The sequence below is a fragment of the Protomyctophum parallelum genome, assembly GCF_964188405.1.
Source record: "Protomyctophum parallelum genome assembly, chromosome: 9".
In the NCBI taxonomy this organism is placed as follows: Eukaryota; Metazoa; Chordata; class Actinopteri; order Myctophiformes; family Myctophidae; genus Protomyctophum; species Protomyctophum parallelum.
The window spans coordinates 25,071,709-25,094,210 of NC_139706.1; the positions used below are offsets into that span (position 1 = coordinate 25,071,709).

Below are 22,502 nucleotides of genomic sequence, written 5' to 3' on the forward strand. Positions count from 1 at the left end.
ATGGTGATGTCAAACAAACTGTGACTAAACAAACATTAAAATCTCTTTATTGTTAATGGCATTCAATGTTTGTGTTAGGGACATCGTCAATGGTGTTTTTAAGACGAACATTGAACTAAAAACATACATAAACCTCCCTTCATTGTCAATGGCTTTTTTTAAACAAACATTGAACTAAAAACAAACATTAAACCTGGAAAAAAAAGTGTGAGTACTTTGTCCTATATTTGGGGTCTAGCACTAGCATAAATAAATGGGATTAGTATTTATAGTCAAAGTGGCAGTGCACTCAATAGAGCGGCGCAGTCCCTCCCCCTTTCAGAACAACGAACGGCCCAGGAAATGAAAACGCAATGCATTTCCCCATAGGCAGTTTTTATTTAATTTATTTTTTTTTTATTTAAGACCTTTTAAGCGTCGTACGAAGCCAACTCCCTCACTCTTTGCCAAAATATTGTGTGTGTTGTCATGATTTGTCACGACAAGAGTTGGCTTCGTACGACGCTTAAACGGTCTTTAAATAAATTAAATAAAAACTGCCTATGGGGAAATGCATTGCGTTTTCATTTCCTGGGCCGTTCGTTGTTCTGAAAGGGGGAGGGACTGCGCCGCTCTATACTCTCATACGGGACAAACATGGTGAGTGACGCCCAGAGCTAAAACACTAGACAGAGCCACAACACTATGGTATTGGTACTTCCCAGATATAGAACAAACATGGGAAAATGCTCATTCAACTACTCTGCCACCAACATGTGTAGTGGCATGCCCTGCTGACACCATCCATTAAAAGATGTGAATCTTTCAAAACTGGTCTGAAACATCATCAGGAGACCACAAGTAGTGGTAGACCACAAGTAGTAGGTGTGGTGGTGGAGTGGTGGTAGTAGTACAACTGTAGTCCTCAGGACCTTTTTGTGTTATCCAGTTAGTCTCAATGTCTGTCTGTTTACATTTCAGACTAATAAAGTATTTAATCAATCGATCAATAATGTAGGGCCTTTTCCCCCTCTGCCTGCCTGCCTGCCTGCCTGCCTGTCTGCACATGTGTAGGCTCTTTTAGTGCCATTTAAAAATCGTTTTGTTACAGGGTTATGTTGACGTGAACGCAAAACATCTGTGAAGTATGCAGAATAATGGGATTTTAGGAAACAGCTGTTTGTCTCTTGTAAATTAGGTTTGTCCTGGCCTGTGAATAATCCCAAACTTAGCCAGTTCTTTATGATGACTGCTGACCTCCATCAGAGACAGTGCTCTTGAAAGCCTATTGTCTACCATAAAGGTATACGACTACCAGAGTCACGCAGACAGTGTCTGAAATCCTTTATGTTAATGAACAGTTCATCCACACTGACCTCCAGCTCCCTCCGTGCACCACAAAGCGACTTGGACAGTCCTCGTGCCAGCAGCCATCAGGCTCCCAGCCTGACCCCATATGTTCTGTTTAGTTCCTTGGGATTACTGACACGCTTCCACCTGGGACTACTGATGTACACCAATTGAACCATGATGAACCATGATGACACACACTTTATATTCATTCATACATTCATTATTGATTCGATTATTTTTAATCCAATTTCCCACTCTCGAAGGGCAGACCGTGCTGTTCAATCATATACAGTATCAGTCTCATTTCACTGTTGAGTATACATATATACAGTATATTCATACCACTGGGGATAGATTGTACATCTACGCTTGGTGAAGATTATGGAGATTGATATGTCTGCGTAGAGCCAGGCTTAAAGGGCCACTTCACCCCTTTTGCAACCGTGTATTTTAATGATGTTTAGGACACAATAAACACTTTCCTGGGGGTTTTTATGCGTGTAATATGGTTTTTAAGATATTTTAGTCATGACGCCATGTTCATGACCAAAAACCTGTCACTACAAAGTCACACCTCCATGCAGCCTCCCCCCTCTCCACAAGGAGGGGAAGTGCAATAAAGCATTATGGGCATTCAGCAATCCAGTCAAACCCTAGTCAAACACACAAACTGCAAATTTGAAATTGTGCTACCGCTATCTACTACAAATACTATTAAATTAACATTGAGTGACTACAGTTTCTTCCAGCGGTGAAATGTCCTTTTAACATTTGTGGGATGTCGCATGACAGTGGGCTGCCCCAACAGGAGTCAGTGGAGCATCAGAGACAGAGCGCAGCCCCGAAGACCACGCCCCGCCCTCGGCGTCATCGTTGAGCACAGATACCTGCCAATCTCCCTGATCAATCAGACTGATTACGCAACGGCTGCGCTCCGATCCTGCGGCGACTAAAATGTTTGACATCGACGCTCGCCGCTTCGTTCTCCACTGACTCCCGGAGGGAGCACTGGCGTGGTGTACTGGCGGTAGGTTACACTCCCTCTTAAATTGCCATATGTTAAAATGAAGAAACTAATAGCTGTTCTCACTCACAGGCAACCCTGAGCTGGAAATACCCCGCAGAAGAAATATGACGAATTGTGATTTACCACTCTAGACTTATAGAACTGTCCCTGATAGGGAGAGAAATCGCACCAGCCTAAGTGACAGTTTTCCTCTGTGAAAGGAAGGATTTAAGTTGAACATTGATACCCACCTAAGTTGACTGACTGTGTGCGTGCGTGTGTGTGCGTGTGCGTGTGTGTGTGTGTGTGTGTGTGTGTGTGTGTGTGTGTGTGTGTGTGTGTGTGTGTGACCCTTTAAGTTAATAAACGCCCGCGTAGGCAACCCTTTCCACGACTCCTGCTTGATGTTGTTCAGTGGTGTCCACACATTACAGAGGGGTCTGTCTGTCTGTCTGTCTAGAGACACTGCTACTTATACCCATACGGAGTGACATGCATTTAACCTTACTGCACCTATACTATTAATTTCCTTACATGCTCTACTTTATGTAGTCATAAATAAATTGTTAATGTGCGTATTTTTCTTTTTACTATGTTTACTAATGTTTTATTAACTGAAATACTCTGGGAGTGGCAGCACCAGTGACAACCAGGAACAGAGTAACAGACTGGGTCAGGTGACGAGTGACGACCACGAAGAGTGTGGTGACACCTGGATAGACAGAGGATGACCGGAGAGGCAGCGACCCACGATTAGCAGCCCAAACCACTTCTTCTGTGAGGAAGAACACAAAAGCTACAGACTGCGGTAAAAGTTTAACTTAAACTTTTTGATGGATCACGACAGAACGCACAGAAGTCACTTCTGGTCAGACGAAGGAGGAGCCAGGCCCGGAGGCAACCCACAGTTCCCAGAGCCTTCTAGTGTTGCCAACACCCGCTGCTAACAGCTCACCTGCCACCCTAAGCGCCCAATACACAGTGGGGGCAGTGGGGGCAGTAGCATGCCACTTGGACACAGGCCTGGGTCTGATCAACCTCGGCCAGGTCGCCTGGAGGACAGTGTCTGTTGCAAAGCCCAAAACACCCAGTGACTCCAGGAAACAGCACTGATGATGTGTCCACGTTTGTGCATCAGTAGATGTTTCATTAACTGAACTCAGGGCCAGACCAGACCAACACATTAATACAGGTCATTGCCACAGCCTGCCTTGAACCATTGAATGTACAGTACACTTCACACAGATGTGCCACTATTTCCATTAATATGAAACTAAACATAGATAATATTCTTCCTAGGAACTATGTAACAGTTAGATAATGACATGAGCTACAGCCTCAGACATACACCAGGCCTTACTGTATTGACCTGCTAAATAAGTACATTACTGCATCACACGTACTGTAATCAACAAATGGCCAAATGATCAAATACAGTATAACGCTATTTGCACAAATGTATCTGTGCTACTTAGAGTGAAACAAAATATAATAGCAACTCCTACAATTCCAAGTGCTTGTCAGTATGTGGGGGTCCCAGTTCAAATATGATCCTTTTTGGGGGTTGCGGCCAGAAATGTTTGAGAACCACTGCCCAGTCATACTCAAGTTTACTGGTTTGAATGTGAACCCTAAAACCCCAAACAATCGTATCATCGGAGTGGCCAAGCGTGAATTAACACAGGGATCATCCTGGTAGCATATCAGTGGTCCAGGTGAGTTACCCGTTTAGCACAAGTCTACTTTTTGACCACAACTAATGAGACAAGACATCGGTTGGAACAGATGCCACGAGAGAAAAGAAATACAATAAATACTTTTTTGTCAACTTGAATGGGAAACACATTTGTCTCGTCAGCAGAAACTGCAAAGAAAAAGTGATGGTGAAGAAAGCCTTCTTCGAAAGACATCTGGCAATCTGACAAAACCACAAAGCATTTCACAAGACTGAAACTGAAATCTCAGACGTGTAACGCACATGCAACTGGATCAAGTGCTGTCAGCAATATTTTAACTATGTATTTGTCTCATCAGCAACAACTGCACAACGTTTTATAATCAGTTTTGATGAGTAAACCTTTGTGGATATCTTCTCAGTTCTCATTGTATGCTAGTTACTGCCATTCAGGATGGAAAATGAAATCCATTTGGATTTGGGGAGAAGTAGTTTCATAAGGGGCTGGTATGAAGTACTTGATAAAAAGAGAACATGTTCAGTTTACTAGTCTACACTCTACTCTACACCTGCCTTCATTTAATTTGATTGTCTGTCTGGCAGGCACTTAACAAGCGATCGTTAACTGTGTCTGTTAGAGAGAGGGGCAGAGAAGAGTGGCTTTGCTCAACTTGATTTATACTTATATTCTCCACTCTGATGAAGGTACATGTTCGATATATCATGCAGCCTTACTTATTAGCCTATATTTTGGCTATACATTTGTATTTGATTTTTTTGATTTTTGATTTTTGATTTTTGATTTTTGATTTTTGATTTCGGAGACTCTGACGATTAATCGGAAAATCGATTAATCGGCGGCATCCCTACTTTCTAGAGGGCCCACCTGACCTTTGGGCACTTGGCCTGAGCCTGACAGGCTTGTTAAGGGATCCAAATCCAAGGGGTAAAAGCATGTGGTATCAAATTCGATACCATCCCTTGGACCAACCTATAGGGGCCATAGACAACACAAGTGTGAGGGGGATTCAGGAATTGGCACAGAAAGAAAGTTACAACAGAAAATAGGAATGCTCAAATGAGAGAAATCTAAAAACAGTAAATATAGTCTACAGCTTTGATTTAAAAGAGTTTGCCGTTTTCTCGGAGTTTGTTCCAGATATGTCAGTGGTGCATGAAAACGTAACGCTGCTACTTCACACTGTGGACAGAAAGCACTCGGAGGACTGAAAGACAACCCAACATGTACTGTAGCAGAACATCAGAAATGAATTTTGGCCCTAAACCATTCAATGTTTTATAAACATGCAGTAGTATTTTGAAATCAAGCCAAGGTATTGAAGGTAAAGATCTGAGACATGGAGTGATACAGTATGGTCCACTCCATTTCCTTGAGAAGTCAAACAAGTTCTTTATTTAACTTTAATCCTTGATATATTATCAACGCCTTAAACCCTATATAGTTATGTATGCAGGAGTCTCCCGGGTCTCTATAATAGACCACTCTTTTTCCCCAATCCAAACCAAAGCTCTTCATCGAAAATAGCCCATCATTATTTTCTGAGCTTACAAGTTACAATGTGACAATAAAACGCGTTGTGAGCTTTTAGATCTGCTATTTATTTACGCCAAAATAAGGATGCTAGGGTTCATCTGGTTATGGCAGTAGGCTACTACTTAGAGACAGGAAAGCGAAGGCAGAGAGAGTTGGGAGACCCACAAGACATGATGCTGGGAATCAGATTCAAACTAGTGGCCTCTCAAATCACAGGGATCATGCTGTAGTTCAGGCAGTTCAACTACCTACCAGGCACTCCAGACTTTGTAATTGTCCAATGACTCCACGTTTTTGGCTTGGGTTGTGCTTTCTAAAATTACAGATTGAAGGTGAGCACTGATTGTTAATAATTTTTTCCTTGGATTAAAAAACAATTAGTTTAATTTCTGGCTCATCCAATCGTTGATTTGTCCAATGTACTTAATCAGTGCTTGGACCAGGACCATAATCCCCTGGTGATATTGTTATGTAAATTTGTGTGTTGTCTGAATTTAATTATGCCAACATGTTTAATTGTTTTCCATAATCTGAGCCAGTGGTAACAGTTAAAGAAACCAAGGAGCCAGAGGGAACTCTGTGCCATTTGTATCTGCTCATGTGTAATTACCTATAGACACAAAGTAATCCCTCCTTTAAGTAGTCAGTTTAGTACTGATCCAGAAGACTCACCAAGTCTTCCTGTCAGTTTATTCATATGTTAATGAGAACTATAAATATATAATTACTAATTAGATATTTACAAAGATTAATAAATCAAACAATACCACCTGAGGAAATAAATGAATAATTGAGATTTAACTAAATAACCAAGAGATCTTAACCAATTGAATAGCAGCAAAATCAAAACAAACAACTCTAATAATGAAACAAAATTATTATGAATTAGAATCAAGGTTAATGAAGGCAAAACTATGGGGACAAAGAGGGCTTCGAACTTGGTCTCCGCTGCCTCTGAGCTATCAGGACAGAGTGACGCACGCACGCACACGCGCACACACACACTTTTGTTGTCGAATATTTTGTCACATTGTGTAGAACACAATGAATTATTGAATGAAATGCTGAAGAGTTTTCCTGGTAGCCTGGTAGTCTAAAAAGCTCAGCTGACATAGTCTGTGCTGACACTGCCTGACGGGTGCTGCTATAGAGGAAAAGCCACAGGGATCACCAGAATGATCCGGGTTCATCCAGGAATCCTCCCGTTATTAAATTAAATGTAGGATAGTGCGTGTTCAGGATCAATAAGTGGGGCGGCCCATCACTTCAGGGTGTCGGGTCACAATACTATTTTCTGTGCTCATGAAGCACGGTAATGCAGTCCAGGGATCCATTTAGACTATATCCCTGATGGGAAGAGCAGCCGTGTGAGGTCGGGGACAGCTACAGTATGAGGTTATCTTTAGCTGATGTGTGTGTTATCCTTGGCATTAACTATTTATAATGTATATGCTTTGTTGACCCGAGCCCCCCTGGAGGTCTGTCCTTGTTGGCCTAATCTCTGTTGAATGTAGCCGGTTTATAAAAGCTCACAATACCTCGCAATGTGATAATTGAATGTTTGCTATGACATGCCCATGCAGAATAGGACATACAGTAGCAGTGGCTGTGGTTTTCGGTTTCCACTGAAAAATCGTTTTTTTCAAGATTTCCTCTCCACTGAAAAATCGACCATTCATTGTCCCATAGAGATTTACAAAAATATCTATGTCATATTATTTTAAACCTATATTCAAGCCAGCCAACCAGGATCCTGGTGAATCACATGACTATTAAACCTTTGATTCAAGAGAAAGAAAGAAAGAAAGAAAGAAAGAAAAGACCACTACAGCCACCCTGTCAGGCTGTCACAATAACTCACAGCGAACCTCAGCAACTCAGCTCTACTGTGTATCAGTCTTCAATTGAAAATTAACATTTAGAATTGTTGGCTGTTATGTTAAGCCCAAAACCTCTATCTCGAACCAAAAGGAAATCCACTCATAGGATTATTGAAGTGATCAAGAGCTACATACATACTGTTGCCTGTTACACAACTCACCTTCAACGGCAGATACAACACAACATACAAACTGTAAGATTCACATCAGCATTAAATTCCAAGTCCCAAAATTTGGGTCCCAAAATTACAGTAATAGTACACCAGCTTAAGTTGAATCACACAGCATACAACACAAGCAGCAGCAGCAGCAAAAAACAAAGTTCCTACCTTGAGCCGCCTTCTACCTGACTTGATCAGTTGTTAAGTGATGCCAGGGTCAAACTTTGGAACCCATGGATCTCTCTCTATGATGAGCCCCAATCATCTCCATCCTCCTTTCATCTGGCCAGTACTTTCCTCCCAGTATCAATGGCACCACCCAGCCTCATTCTCCTGGCTGCCATCTTCTCACTCAGCCTTGGATGTTTACTGCACATAGCATTCTGGTGTAGTGCAGTGGTCAGGGATTTAGGGCAGGCTGGCAGGCTCTAGGGTCCAGCATTCACAGCACGTCACAGGAGAATGGACTCTGGGCCGAGAAGAAGAAGAGCTTGGGAGTCCGGGGTCAGACTCATCATCACCCTGGCTTGTGTGAGAGAGACACAATAAGCTTTGAGGAAGGAAAGAAAGAAAGAAGACCATGAGCCACATACTGTACACTGTACCCAGCTATCGCAACTCACTAGCAACAGCAGACAAACACACACAGCCTGTATACACTGTATGTATAGTCGTATACTGATCGTTCCGGTTACAACATAATAATACATTATTATTATTATATACTGTATACAGTACAGTGAGTACACTATAGCCTATTATAGCCTGTCGCAACACAGAGTACATACGTAATGTTAGTTTTATTACCAGTAAGATCCCCATAAAGGACAAGGTCAAACAACAGAGCTTCTTATGACGGCACAGTTGAGAGTTAAACTATTAACCTGGTGTCAGTGAGGTCAGACGTAGAGTTGCTGGCCGGCTCATATATGCAGATCTAGTACGTCAAACCATGCATGGCTAGGGTTTGATGAGGTAAGTGTCGTGAACGTCATATATGGAGATCCAGGTTGCTCGCGGCGGCGTCCTCCGTGAGACTCTGGGGTTGGCGCCGCTGGTGTTCCCTGGCCAGACAAAGGCACCACTCGTCGGCAGTCTCCTCTGTAAGTGTGGAGGTCGCGCTGCTGGGGCAGATCGGCGTGTGCACGCATCCACTTGGATGACGGCAGACTGCTGGGCGAGTACACTGCTGTCGTTTTGGCATGGGATCAAATTTGACCAAAGAATGCACAAAAACAGGTGTGGCCATATGACGTGATGTCACAATGCGTGACCATATAAGGAAACGTGATGTCACAATGCGTGACCATATAAGGAGACGTGATGTCACAATGCGTGACTATATATGGAGGCGTGGGGGGACTATGCAGGTTTTTATAGTAAATGCGACCTGTGGTCGCAAAAAAAATATTATGGCACAGAATTTCATAGCAGGAAGTAGCTCATGTCTACAGTGGAATTTTATGTTACAAATAATTTGCAGATTGTAAGACGATAATTCAAGCTTTCCTTACAGCTGCAATGTTGGTGAGTTTTAACATTGTTTAATACAAGCATATCAGAGTCAGACATTTCTGTTTGGATGAAGCATGGATTGTTAATGGCTGGTCTGGTGTTGCAACTCTAGATTTAATCGAGTGTTGCAAATTGTGGCTACACTTCAAGCACCTTTATGTTTATACATTTCAGCTCCCGCCCTCTCACTCACACTCTCACACAGACACACACATGCACGCACACGCACGTTAATGCTTAGCATAGGTTGCTAACTCACCTGCAGAATAAAAACAAATCGACCAAGCAGTTTGTTATGAAGATAAATTAACTTCTCTTTCTCTTTCAAACTGTCACACACTTGTGACTGAGCATCTTTTTTTCCCCCACTTCCTAACAACTCAGTCAGACTACTCCACTCAACTTCTTGGAGGAATAGATAAACATAGCCTAGGAGCTCGTGTCTGTTTGTTTGCAGCAGGTATGTGATGTGTGGAGGGGAAGGAGGCGTGGCTACCGGATGAGATAGAGCCGCTTGCCGTGCTCAAGGAGTGTCAAAGTAGGCCAGTCAATTTAAGGTTTGACCCAAATGAAATTGCAAAAGTAAATTAAACGTTTTTTATGATCCTTAGGGTAATCCAAATAATTTATTAAAATTTGTGAATTAAACAATTAGTGGATCATTCATGGTAAATTCAGGGGTTGAAAGTTGGGGTACCATTAACAAGCCTGGCTAAAACCAGACCGAATCAGCCTTTGGCACACACCCGTGTGAACTGAGTGGTGCAACTCCCCCCTCCCCCCTCTCCCCCTCTCCTCTCTCTCTCTCTCTCTCTCTCTCTCTCTCTCTCTCTCTCTCATTAGCAGGCAACAGTGCAGGCTGTGCAGCACTGTCTCTCTCTCTGTTTCTGGCACAACAGCGCCCCTACTGGTACTCATAGTCATACTGGTGCTCATTAACGTCACATAGGCGAACGAACACATAGGACATTGCTTTTCCTTGGAGTGGTTGCACCACTCAAAAAAGCCTGCCGGCACACGGCTGACCATTAACAACCTATAAAGCAAAACATTCAAAATTGCATTATGCTTTAAGTAGCATGTAATGTGTCAAACTAGGGGGTTTTCATCATTCTGAATCCATTGCTGCAAGTAGGCCTATTAGTTTTTCACAAAAAAACACTCCTTGGGCTAAAAACGGCACAAATTCATCACAAATGTGATGAGGTCATCACAAATGTGATGAGGTCATCACATTTGGACAAGTGACTATGGCCGAATTTAGCCCAAGGAATGTTTTTCGTTCAAAACTATAATGCTTGGAATGGGTTCAGAATGTGCCTTATAGCCTATATAGGCCTAGGTTGTTTATAGTACCCCAACTTTCAACCCCTGAATTGACCATGATCCACTAAATATTTCATTCCCGATTTTTAATATGTTATTTGGATGACCCTAAGGATTATAAAAAACATTGAATGATTACTATTGCAATTGATTTTGGTCAAGCCCATTTTTAGCTTAGATTGACTGGCCTACAGTGGTTCTCAACCTTTTCCCCATAGTTTGTTTAATGGTGGACGCTATTGTAAACAAGTGTAATGCTTTATGGTGTCGTCCACAGTTAACAGTTTTGTATTGAGTTGCGCTTGAAATGTACTGTAATTCTCCAAACTTTTAATAGATTCTTCAATCAATCAATCAATCAATTCTGGATCAGGGCCCACTTGAAATCTCGAAAGAAATTGAAGCCCAATTGACCACTTTTTTTGGGGGGAGTTTTTACGATTTGTTTTGGGGCTTTTTATGCCTTTATTGATAGTGAACAGTAGACAGACAGGAAGGGGGGAGAGAGAGATGAGGAGTGACACGCGGCAAGGGCCGTCGGGCTCGGGCCCGTCTGGCTGACTCGGCAGCCTAGGTGGTTGAGCTAACCGTCTGGGCCTCTTACATTATAATGTTTTGTATTATTTTACTTTATATTAAAGTTATATCACCATTAAATTGTTAGTGATTTGCCAATTATTTGGGAGTCCACATTTGGTGACCCCGAGGGCCTTCGGGTCACCGAAATCAGAAGGCCCCATCATGCATTGTTATTGTGTACAAAGGGGTAAAAGACCCAACATTTGCATGTTGCTTTATATTTTAGGCATAGTTTGTATTACTCTGACATCCACTATAGTCAAACTCTGCACAGGATCTTAGTATTCTTCATTATTATTATTGGAAAGAATTTAGCAGTAGCTTCCATGTTTATGTTCTCATACATCACAATGCCACCCTCAAGGAAACACATAACAAATACGAAAAGAGTTACAGTAGAGTGATTACATTAACCGTAATAGGGCATTTTGTAAGTAGGCTACACATACACCTAATTTGTAGCCTGGATTCCAACCTGATTCGCTGCGTTCCGTGACAGAATGACAAAACAGATCTGGAACCCAGGCTATACCTAATTTGGCACAATTTGGTTATTTGGTCCTAGAAGCTAAAGCTTAATTATTATCATTATCATACCATATATAGGCCTTATGAACATATATAAAGCTATATAAAGCTTATCATACCACTATTGTATCATTTAACATCGTTATACCATATTATATTATTATCTCTCCTTCTTTCCCCCCGACACCCGTTTTTCGTTGCAGTGGGAAAAGTCGCAAAATTGCTTGCTCAGGGTGGGATCTTCATCGAGTTTCTGCACTACATGTAAAGTGTTTTTTTTTTTTTTTTAAGATATTTTTTTTTGCGGCTTACGCCTTTTATTGATTTTTTAAGGGACAGATAGTAGGCTGACAGGAAACGGGAGAGAGATGGGGGGATGACATGCGGTAAAGGCCGTGTCGGGTTCGGGAGTCGAACCCGCGGCACACCGCGACTGGATCACCAGTCCGGTGCCCAGACCGTTACGCTACGGCCTGGGCCACATGTAAAGTGTTTTGAGACAACTTGTTGTGATTTGACACTTTAATAAAATTGAAAGTATGCACTGAAGTAAATGTTATACAAAACTCAACCCAAGCCTGGACCGTGGCTCAGCGGTCTATGCACCTTGGCTGGTAGTCCAGTCTGGCAGTGTGCCGCAGGTTTGACTCTCGATCCCGACGGCCTGTACTGCATGTCACCCCTCCCCATCTCTAGTTTCTCCCAATTTCCTGTAAGCCTACGGTCTGCCCCTCTATATAAAATAAAGGCGAAGGCCACAAAAAAACATAAAAAAAAAGGTAATTATTGGGTGCCCGCTGGCCTAGTGGTCCAGGCACATGCCAATATAGACTCTGGCCTGACAGTGCGTCACGTGTTCGAGTCCCGTTCATGACAACCTTTGCTGCATGTCTGTCCCCTTCTCTCTGTCCGTCTTCACAGTAACTATCAATAAAGGCACAAAAGCCAAAAACAAATCTTAAAAAGAGCTTTACAAACATCAACCCCATACCATACTGGCCCATAGTTTGGTTGTAAGAAGGAACAAAGCGGTGCTAAACCTAACTCAGGGTTTGATTTGTAAAAGAATAATATTAGAAAGAGACTTGACCTTTGGCGTTATTTTCTTTTGAGGACACAAAAGCCAAATGCCAGAGCAGGAAGGCCATCAAATAAGGCGATAAATTATTTTAAACAATGACTAATATTAAGTTAAATAAATAAACGATTGGTATTTACTAAATTACCAGTATTTACAAACCCCTGAAGTCAGCTCAGTCTACATGGAGGCTCATCGTCCTCAGCCAGATATGGTCCGACAAGGATAACCGATTAAAACAAGACAGCTCCAACAGCAAACTATTACAAGCAAGCCAAATGCTGCTGAACAGCACGCAACACTTTTCATATTGTACACTCCTGAGAGAATGTTGGGTTGTGCTGGGAATAAAATCAAATGCCACTGACAAACAATTTATGGGAAAGAATGTACTTCATAATGGGAAATGTAAATGAGTTATAAGAACCACAGCTTTAATGACTCAGGAATTTAGTATTGACTAGTGCACCGTTTCAAAAGGCAATTTGTGTTGGATAAAATTTCAGAGGGATTCATTAACAGAACAAAAATAAATGAATTTCAGCTGCAGTGTCTCCTCTCCACATTATAGTGAAAAGAGCAATCACCTCCTCTATCCATGTTGTGCACGCTGCAAGAAATCACTTTGTGCCTCAAATCAGTTTGATGCGAGCTCTGCTGGATTCATAACCTAAATACGAATAGCCTACATCTCATCGTATTCCAGCTCAGAGAACCTTATGACTGCAGTGCACAGCACACACAATATACCACTACAGAGTACAGACAGACGCTTGCACCCTCTGACTCTCAGATGTGCTGAGCTGGCAGCAAAGAATTAAGGGCCGTTTCGGGGTGTTTGGTTGATTATAACCAACCAATTATTTGGGGCAAAGTAGCTATTGTCCCAAGGTGTTGTGTGAGTTCCAAGCTTATTCTCCACCCTCATGATGTTCCATTCTAGTAGAGATTAGGCTCAGAGGAAAATCTTTTTTACTCAAGGAAGGAAAAAGAAGACCAAACAGACACAAATATGCTAAGTATGTGTAGCCAATCAGCTTTCTGGTTTTTGCAGGTGCACACTGTCCCTCTGGGCCTCTTGATCTAGCCACGGTAAAGTCCCTCCTTTCTCCCTGATGTCTGTAAAACCTGCATGATGAGAGCCAGGGCGCTGGCAGCTGCAGCAGCATACAGCATCTTCTTTCTACTACCTCCCCCCCACCCCAACACACACACACACGCACGCACGCACCCACGCACGCACGCGCACACACACACACACACACACACACACACACACACAGAAGCTCTTTGAAGCCATCTACTGTACACTTTGCAGTATAGCAGATAAAACATCCATCTACCCTGGCCTACTGACACTAATGTTGGGTGAATTTCACCCGGACCCGTATATTTATGTTATTTTCATAATGTTGTTGATGTCTGAGTACCTTTAGGGTCCTCACTGATGTAGTGGAGAGTGGAAGGTAGGTTTGTTTCCCTGCCCCCATCCCTGTTTTTTCTACAGGCAGGTCTTTGGGGGATTTTCACCCATCAGTGTATGGGATTTTGTTTTACCTTCTATAAGGTAAAACAAAACAATACCTTCTATAGGGTAAAACAAAATTGCATACACCCACAATAGCGCCACCATGAGGCTGATTTGGAAAGAATTAAGTGGCATGTCGTCCTTGGCCAGGTGGAAATGTGTGTGCATAATTCCACAGAAATTTCACACTGTGTTTGTGATTTGTGGCATTTTGTTTTAAATGGACCAATATCATGCAAGCTTTGGAAGCCAATCTTAGCCAATCAAGATGGAATATGGGAAATGGCGCAGATCTGTGTTCGTTGACATCCAGGGAGTGTGTGTGCACAGTTTGGCATGAAAGGGGCCAACGGTGCCGGAGATTAGCTGGCAACAGATGGATGGACACACACATACGTATACAGACACACGGATGGAGGGACGGAGTGCAAAACATACTCTCTCCCCATGCCTTTGGCCTGGTGGAGACAAATTTGAAGCGTGCATGACATGGAGAACAATTCAAAGGCCAGGGAGAAAAGTTAGATTTTGAGTCTTGATTCAAGTGTCCAGAAAAGGGGTAGAGGCAGACCCAACAGGGAAAGCTATTCCATAGTTTGGTTGGGGGCAACAGAAAAAGCACAATGGATGCTAGTCTAGTCGAACATCCAACAACGGAGTTAAACCAAAATAGCGCAAACAAAGCAGTGAGAATTGACAGCATAATCTCATGCATGCAGTTGATTACATTCCATAGGACTGCAGTCACACATCTCTCTGTCTCTCTGGGGAAAGATCTTAGCTGTCAATTACAGTTCAGGTGTACTGTAATGTAGCCTACTGTGCTGAACAGGGCCAACAAACAAGCCAACATCTTTGTACCAACTAAGAAGCCATAATCCATTCAGTAAGGTAGCCTATAAATATAACCAGTTTAGTTGCCCCACACTTTATCTAAAGAGTGTGGTAGCTAAAATGTCTCCCCATCAGAGGACATTGTTTTCTGTTCATCTCACATATTGCTTCTGGAGACTTGAAGGCTATCACACAGAACTGTTCTTTCAGGAAGGTGGCTTCATTGGTGAGTGAAAACAAAATGCCTGCAGTCTCCGAGGCTAGTGAGTGACTGCCATGGATCATTTGGAGCCTTTCCACCAAATACACTGACACTGCAGTGACTGCATTGACCACCATAGTGATTCAAAAGACGGTTACAGATCCATTCTCCATGCTCTCTCATTACATTTTGAACGCCTGTCCACTCCGGTTATTGTGTAGCGCACATAACAATTAGCACAGAGGTCTCTTTATTCATTACGGTATAAACTTTGTTCACACATAATACTCACTTAACTAGTTCACTGCATGGGTAAATTATGCAATTAATCCTGAAATTCCCTCTAGCATGAAATGCTGTTTGCACCCTAAAGGTTCATGCCAAATTCATTCTCTCTCTATACATACACACACACACACACACACACACACACACACACACACACACACACACACACACACACACACACACAATGCATATTATGTGTGTGTGGCTGCGGCATATAATATGCATAGGCCTATTTATAGGGGTCTCCCCATCTCAAATAAATGTTCTGGTCGGGATACCAAAAACAAAACAACAAATCAGTACACACCCTTAAATCAAATTGGGAGTTACATTTTTTTTTTTTGAATTTACTCAACAATTACAGTAATGTTACATTACAATATAACTTTGTCAAGTAATGTGTTATTTTAAGAAAACTGCTGCTAGAATGCTAGCAGCATTCAGCATACTAGCTAACTTTCAATGTCATGACAGTATCCAGTTTAGCAGCTCCCTCTATCATTGCAAGGTGTATTTTGAAAATCCATATAATTTTAAATAGTGAATGGAAGATGAACTTGTCCATTCTCTTAAAGTAATGTAATTGGCATACTGGAGGAACTGTAATATAAGGCCTAACCAGTGAGTAAAACATCACTTTAATAATTAAAGTAATCTCATGTAATGCGTTACTTGTGTTATTCGTTACCCCAAACACTGGTTCTATAGAATACACAAGGAATTACAAGTCAATGTCCAATTGTGCGTCATCACAGCCACATATAGCCCACATTAGCTTGCTTCAGTGCTTCAGAACTTTACATTTGGGCTGTTTATCCTTTTCTGAACTCAGCATGCAGAACGACAAACTGTTCTCCAGTTCTCTATGTCCCACACTGGTCCTCAGGATTTCATTAGTGCCAATTAACTATGCTAAAATTCTCATAATACTGACTAGTGTGCACCTTGTTTGGTCAATGAGTGTAAATCATTATGCATTAATCAGAACTATTTGAATTTCATTATTAAAATAAATAATTGTCTAAATAATTAAGAGGGGTCATTTTGATGCACTACATTTGCCCATTTTCTGAGTTAAATTATATTTGTTGTCTTGTCTTATATCTGCAGACATTTCATGTGACATTTAAACAAGCCTCAATACCAAAGTGGCAGATTCTATATTTTAATATAGAAACATGGCAACACCAGCATCTAATATATTTTAACATCTAATGACCATATCTTGCTTGGTGAAAATTAAAGGTAGGGTTGTTCAAGGTAAGTGTTACATATTACTATATTCTGAGAACAATCATTGCTATAGTGTTTGTTCAGTAGCAGGGGTTTCTATCTCCCCATCACTCCAGCTCTTTAGCACACAGAAAATGCATTTTCAGGTCGGAATACCAGTTTTATCCAATCAGGAAACAAACTCATATAGTATCATACAGATAGAGGATAAACCAGTGAAATTGGAAGTTATGACAGACATGAGAACACTAAAATTTAAGCTCACAAATGGTTACTGTAACCTGGTTGTATGAAATTGGCAACTCACCTAAACATAAATTTTCTGATTATTAAAGAGATGGAGACACAGAGAGACTCTGGTGGTATCTAATAGCAACGACCAGCATCACAATATAGAGCTTTAACTTTTTAAGAGAAAACTTGAAGTTTTAACCCTAAAAAATGTTACCGTAGCTCTGATTTCAACATCGTTAATACATGCTCAATCCTTGCAGTTCTTGTCTCAAAAACAAAATGGAACACACCTCAGCATGGTTCCACCTCCTTAGTCTGACTGATGAGCAGCTTTATCATAATTATCTCAGCTCGCAGTCACACTAGAATACTCCCCCACCCCACTGTCAGATAATTATGCTAAACTACCTTGTAAATCTGACTAGAAAACTAAAAAGGAAATAAAAAACAGCAATAACAAAGTTGTGAACACCAAGTCTATTTTTAAATTAGCTTCATGTTTAATGTGAGCATAAAGGATTTTTTGAGTGTGCGTGACAAATTAACTAAGATGCTGTATTAGAGTTTTAGACATAGTGAATCTGGCCTACATGGCAAAAAAAATACAAAAAAAATTAAAAAATACAGTGCAGTGCAGTGTAGATTAACATAGCCAAATATAGCCTAGTAAGGAACAAGTCAACATATTATTCAGTAGGAGGGACTTGCATCAAGAATGTGACTTTAGTAGGGTTTTTTTGTTCAACGATATAGCAGAAGTTTGTTATTCCCACCAGGTGTCCATTCTCCGTACACGCACTCTCTGTTTGTAATGGTATTCTTTCAGGTGCTTTTTCAAGGTATTTGGAATGGGAAGCACGTTGATACCATCGTAGGTGGTGCGGCTGCTGATGACCGCTCGGCAGATGTGCTGCAAACTGAAGGGCTGTGTGCGATGGATGGGATTGGACAGTAGAGGCTCAAAGAACATGCAGGAGTTGGGGTCCTTATAGTGCTCCAGCAAGCCTGTGACCGTAGGTGCATGGAACACACTGGGGTCGTGTACGTCAAAGCTGAAATTATGGTTCCACTGTTCGATGCGGGCATGTAACGATCGACCATAACGCCGGAAGCTAACGGAAAAGAGGTAGTCTTCCTGGGCAGAGTCACGGAGCAGGAATGTTCCCTCGGGTTTCCCCTCCAACAGAGTCTCTGCCTCATAGCGGTCCATTACCCCCCAGTAACAAGGGAGGTTAGTGATCTGCAGCAGGTCTGGAACTAAACAGTGGATGTAATCAATCTGAGTGTGAACGCGGTAGCCATCCTGAGATTTGGGACAATCAGTCTGCGGGGGCGAGGCCCCAGGTGTCGTTTGGCTCGCTGTCACTTCCGAGTCATCCACAGGCTCAGGGATTGGGTCACAGGTTACGACAGAGGTCGAGGCAGAGGCTGCTACCTCATCTAAAGTGTCCAGACAGCTCTGTAGTAGCAGTTGGTGCTGCTGCTGGCTTTGGAGAAGCTGCTGCTGCTGCTGCTGCAGCTGCTGCTGATGAATAGTGGCTCTGTCATCTCCTGCCAACTCATTCATACCGTGGGCCAGTTTTGGGCCCAATTTATAAAGAGGGTTAATTTGGGCTGTCACTTCAAATGTGTGGATCTCTGCATTAGGCGGTGGCTCAACACCTTGCTCAATACTTATACGCCGGCGTTCTCGCAGCCGGTCATCTACATCCTCCACCGCAGCGGCCACAGGTGTTGCTGAAGCACTGCTGACCATCACAGAATCAATAATTGGAGGCTGAGTTATGGGGGCTGTGTGCTGCTTGATGAGGTACCATTTCTGAGCCAACTCTGAGTCTATGGGAAAGGGGCAGTCATCCAGCATCAACTCACTGAGGTGTATCTTACGCTTTGAGGAGACAGAAGTTGAGGATGTAAGAGACTGAGGAGTTGGTGCTGATGCTGCTGTACTGTGCGTCTTTATGGGGAAACACTGCCCCATGGCATCTTGGATCTTTTGGCGGAGTGTGCGGCTGCTACTTGCCCCTCTACTCTCCTCCTCAACAGTGGGAGGTATCTCAGTGACCGATCCCCCTATTTCCTGTCCTGGCTTGGTGAATTGGCTTGAACTGGCTGCCCATTCTTGTCCCGGTAATAAAGGACACACTTCCAAGCCCTGCCATCGCCTGCCTTCCTTAAGAGGCGAAGAGGAACATCGTTCTCTGATCACTGGACCACTCAACAGTTCACCGTACTCAAAGCCATCGCTGACAGGTCGCTCAGCAGCCAGCTCATGAGATGCAAGACCTTTCTTCTTTTCTTTTCCACTTTTACGGCCTCCACCCGTGTCTCTTCTCTCCTCCGAGCGGCTCTGTCTCACCTTGGGACGGGCGCCCCGTTCTCTGTCTTTCCCTCGATCCCCTGATTCCTTTGGTAATGACATGTTTAATTATGTGTTGAAACAGTTGCACAGGATGAGCCTACTTCAGGGAGTTGTCGACTAATGACCTGTGATTGCACGGCTCTCTGTGTCAGGTTTTCCATTAAGATGCCTTGCTCAATCAGTCACTGTCTGCATCACTGTTCTGTAAAACAAAAAAAAGAAAGGCAGCTGTTAAGGGCTTCAATTGGGGCTTTAGGATTATTCTGATTAACATAGCTCTTTCATCAAAATAACGACTGTAAGACAAAGGTGTTGCCATGCATTACATCTTGGCTTTAAGGTAGCTCACTCAACTCCAACTCATCTTAAACTTTAACCGGGTGCGCGGTCTCGTAAGTAACTTAAAAAAAAAAATCTCTCATGGAGAAAACACCAGCACTCACAGCACTTTTTTATTCTTAATAAAGTTGGCATAGTATGCAGCAACAACAAACGCGTTTCGACCCTCAAGCCTTCATCAGCGTTGAAAGCTACAAACACAGGAAGTGTCACATTTTATAGTCTCCCTAGGTGAGACAACTTTCTCTGTCCCATGTAAACAAACATGACAACACAGCCAACTGTACCAAAAGTGCAAACATGTCATGAACCACTTCAGACACATAAGAGTCCTTGAATAAATATACATACATATTAATAATAGAATATCAGAGTCCTTTACGCTTTGTTCCATGTAAAAGTACCAAAAGTTAGGCCAGCATAGAAAAACACTTTACAATAACTGAGGCACATCTGACTGAGTCCTTGAAAAGGAGGGAGATTTAGGGGACTCAGTGAGAGAAAAATGAAAATACAAACATTTTAGGCAAATAAGGTAGTGCTATTAAACACAATGTGAAAAACATGTGAGTAGACTAATAAAGGACTTAGGGACCCTAAGTGCAATAGCATCTTTAATAGCGGTTTTAATTTGTAATGTCATGTAATGTCATCTAAAGTTGGATTGCTTTATTGGTTTAATACATGTATAGATCTGAAGAGATGCATACAACGGTCAGTGGGCCAGGCTAAATGTTTGGGCTAGGCCAGGGCCAGCAATAATGACTCACAAGCCTAGAAAGCCAAAAACTTCCTATTGCTGGGTGGTGTTAACTTGAAAGCACACGGAAGTGTTTAATTTTGCTTCCCAGGGTCAGATTTAAGACTTTTAAGTGTTAGATCTAGAAATGGAGCATCAGATCTGACAAGCAACAATAACACTTATAACAATAACACAAACTAAATTTAATTGATGTCATTTGCAAGGGTCCCTGCATGGCTAGCTCTCATGTAAAATATAGTGGCCGGATATGCTAAGATAGTATGCTATCGTAGTTGGTTCAATTGAATCCACCCCTGGGCATCAACAATGTTGTTATAATTATAGAATATTTGGAGAACAGATTAATAGCGTAACCAACAAACAGCGAAACTCAGCGGATCACATTAGGCAGTTGCTAGCCAGCTAGCCTGGCACTTTTAATTTTGAAAGGATAGGTAGTTATTCCAATCTATCATTATATTTGTCTAATTACAAGTCAATATACACACGTCGTTCATGTTACATTACCTGTGGAAGGAGTGTCCTTTCATACTTTTAAAAGCTTTAACTTGGTCTAGTAGTATTAATAATAGCGGCTAACGTTAGCTTGATACAGCTGAGCTGAGACCACTCAAAACACTCAACCCGGAAGTGATGTAAATAATACATTACAGATGCTCTTGCAATTTATCAAGTTCTACATGAAACCTTTTACGTGCGAACAAAACTGTACTTAATACTCCAGGTAGGAAAAAAACGTTGTTTTTATTTGTGGTGGATAAGACAAACCTAAAGACTCATTTACGGGAAATGGACGATCTAAAGCTCGCAAGAGTCGCAACGCGCTGTGAGCTTGTAGATTTGCTGTTTTGGCGTACGACACTGTCGAAGAAGTACGAAGAAGTATAAATACTCGCTTACCAAAAATAACCAAAACGGAGGCTTCCCTAACCCCTCGGAATATATTAGAATATAAAGCTGCAATCGGCTTGATAAATAAAATGTCATAGTTCTTTGAATATGGATGGATATGTCCATCATTGGTATTGTTATAGCCAGCACGGTTCTCTGTGTATGGTCCAATAATTAAAATAAATAATAATAATAATTTTTAGTAATTGACAAATCTTTTTTGTTGTGGTCCCTGGCACAAAATGTTTTCAGATGGGGTCCACTCCTTAGGCCAGTGGTTCCCAAAGTGGGGTCCGGGGACCCCTAGGGGCCACTTGAGGGAGTTCCAGGGGGTACCTCAATTAGAGATAGTTAGGAACCAAATGGACCCTTATGGGTCTGTAACTCTGAGATGTTATTTTAACTCTGAGAGTTGAAATAACATTGATTTTACAATATAATAAATTGGGGGTCCAAGAGATAGAAATACCATTAAATGGGGGTCCATAGACTAATGCATATGTCAAACTGGGGGTCCTTGAAATTACAATTTACATGGGTTGAGAATCACTGCTAGAGCTGTAGAAATCTTCTCTTCTCGCGGGCTAAAAAATGACAATTTGGGGGTCCTTGACATGAAAAAGTTTGAGAACCACTTAATTTCTTCCCAAAACTCTGTGTTAAAAAGCTCTATTTACATGGAGGATTCAACAGCTCATTAAGAATACCAGGCGTATATACTCTCAGATACCAGGTAGAAAGCGGGCAATTGACCATATGCAGACCGCATCCATCTTGCCAGCAAGGTGATAACTAGTGCAACTTCCCATTGACAAATGAAAAACTAAAACTATAAAACTAATTGCATGAAACAACGTCAAACTCACCAACATTGCAGCTGTATGAAAAGCTTGAATTATCCTCTTTCTATCTGCAAAGTGTTTGTTTCATAAAAATCCATGTTATGAGCTACTTCCTGTACTGTCAAGAAATTCCTTGCAGGTGATTTTTAGTGGAAGTGCTCATTGAATATCACTCAACGGCCCATAGGTAGGCTACCACCTGTTTTGAATTTGCACATAATGCAGGAGCAGCAGGAGGTTGCTTTACTGATAACAAGTGCTTCCAAACTATGACACTTCGAAAAAAAATACCCTGCGCGATGTCTTGACAGGAAGTAGCTCATAACATGTCTACGGTGGATTTTTATGAAA

General features: G+C 42.0%; 2 protein-coding genes across 2 annotated transcripts in view; both read right to left on the reverse strand.

Annotated features, from left to right (window-relative positions):
- LOC310864983 (leucine-rich repeat and fibronectin type III domain-containing protein 1-like) overlaps window positions 1–7,907 on the reverse strand; it is a 228,644-nt gene extending 220,737 nt beyond the window's left edge. Inside the window, exon 1 of the mRNA XM_083773900.1 lies at window positions 7,767–7,907. The gene's annotated coding sequence lies outside the window, so the exon portion shown is untranslated. The remainder of the gene's footprint in view (window positions 1–7,766) is intronic.
- Window positions 7,908–16,941: 9,034 nt separating this feature from the next.
- Window positions 16,942–21,215, reverse strand: socs9 (suppressor of cytokine signaling 9). The gene is made up of 2 exons (XM_083773002.1): window positions 20,926–21,215; window positions 16,942–19,518 (listed from the first exon to the last, which is right to left on the reverse strand). The coding sequence occupies exon 2, from the start codon at window positions 19,374–19,376 to the stop codon at window positions 17,718–17,720; it is 1,659 nt and encodes a 552-aa protein (XP_083629128.1). The 5' UTR covers window positions 19,377–19,518; window positions 20,926–21,215; the 3' UTR covers window positions 16,942–17,717.
- Window positions 21,216–22,502: the final 1,287 nt, after the last annotated feature.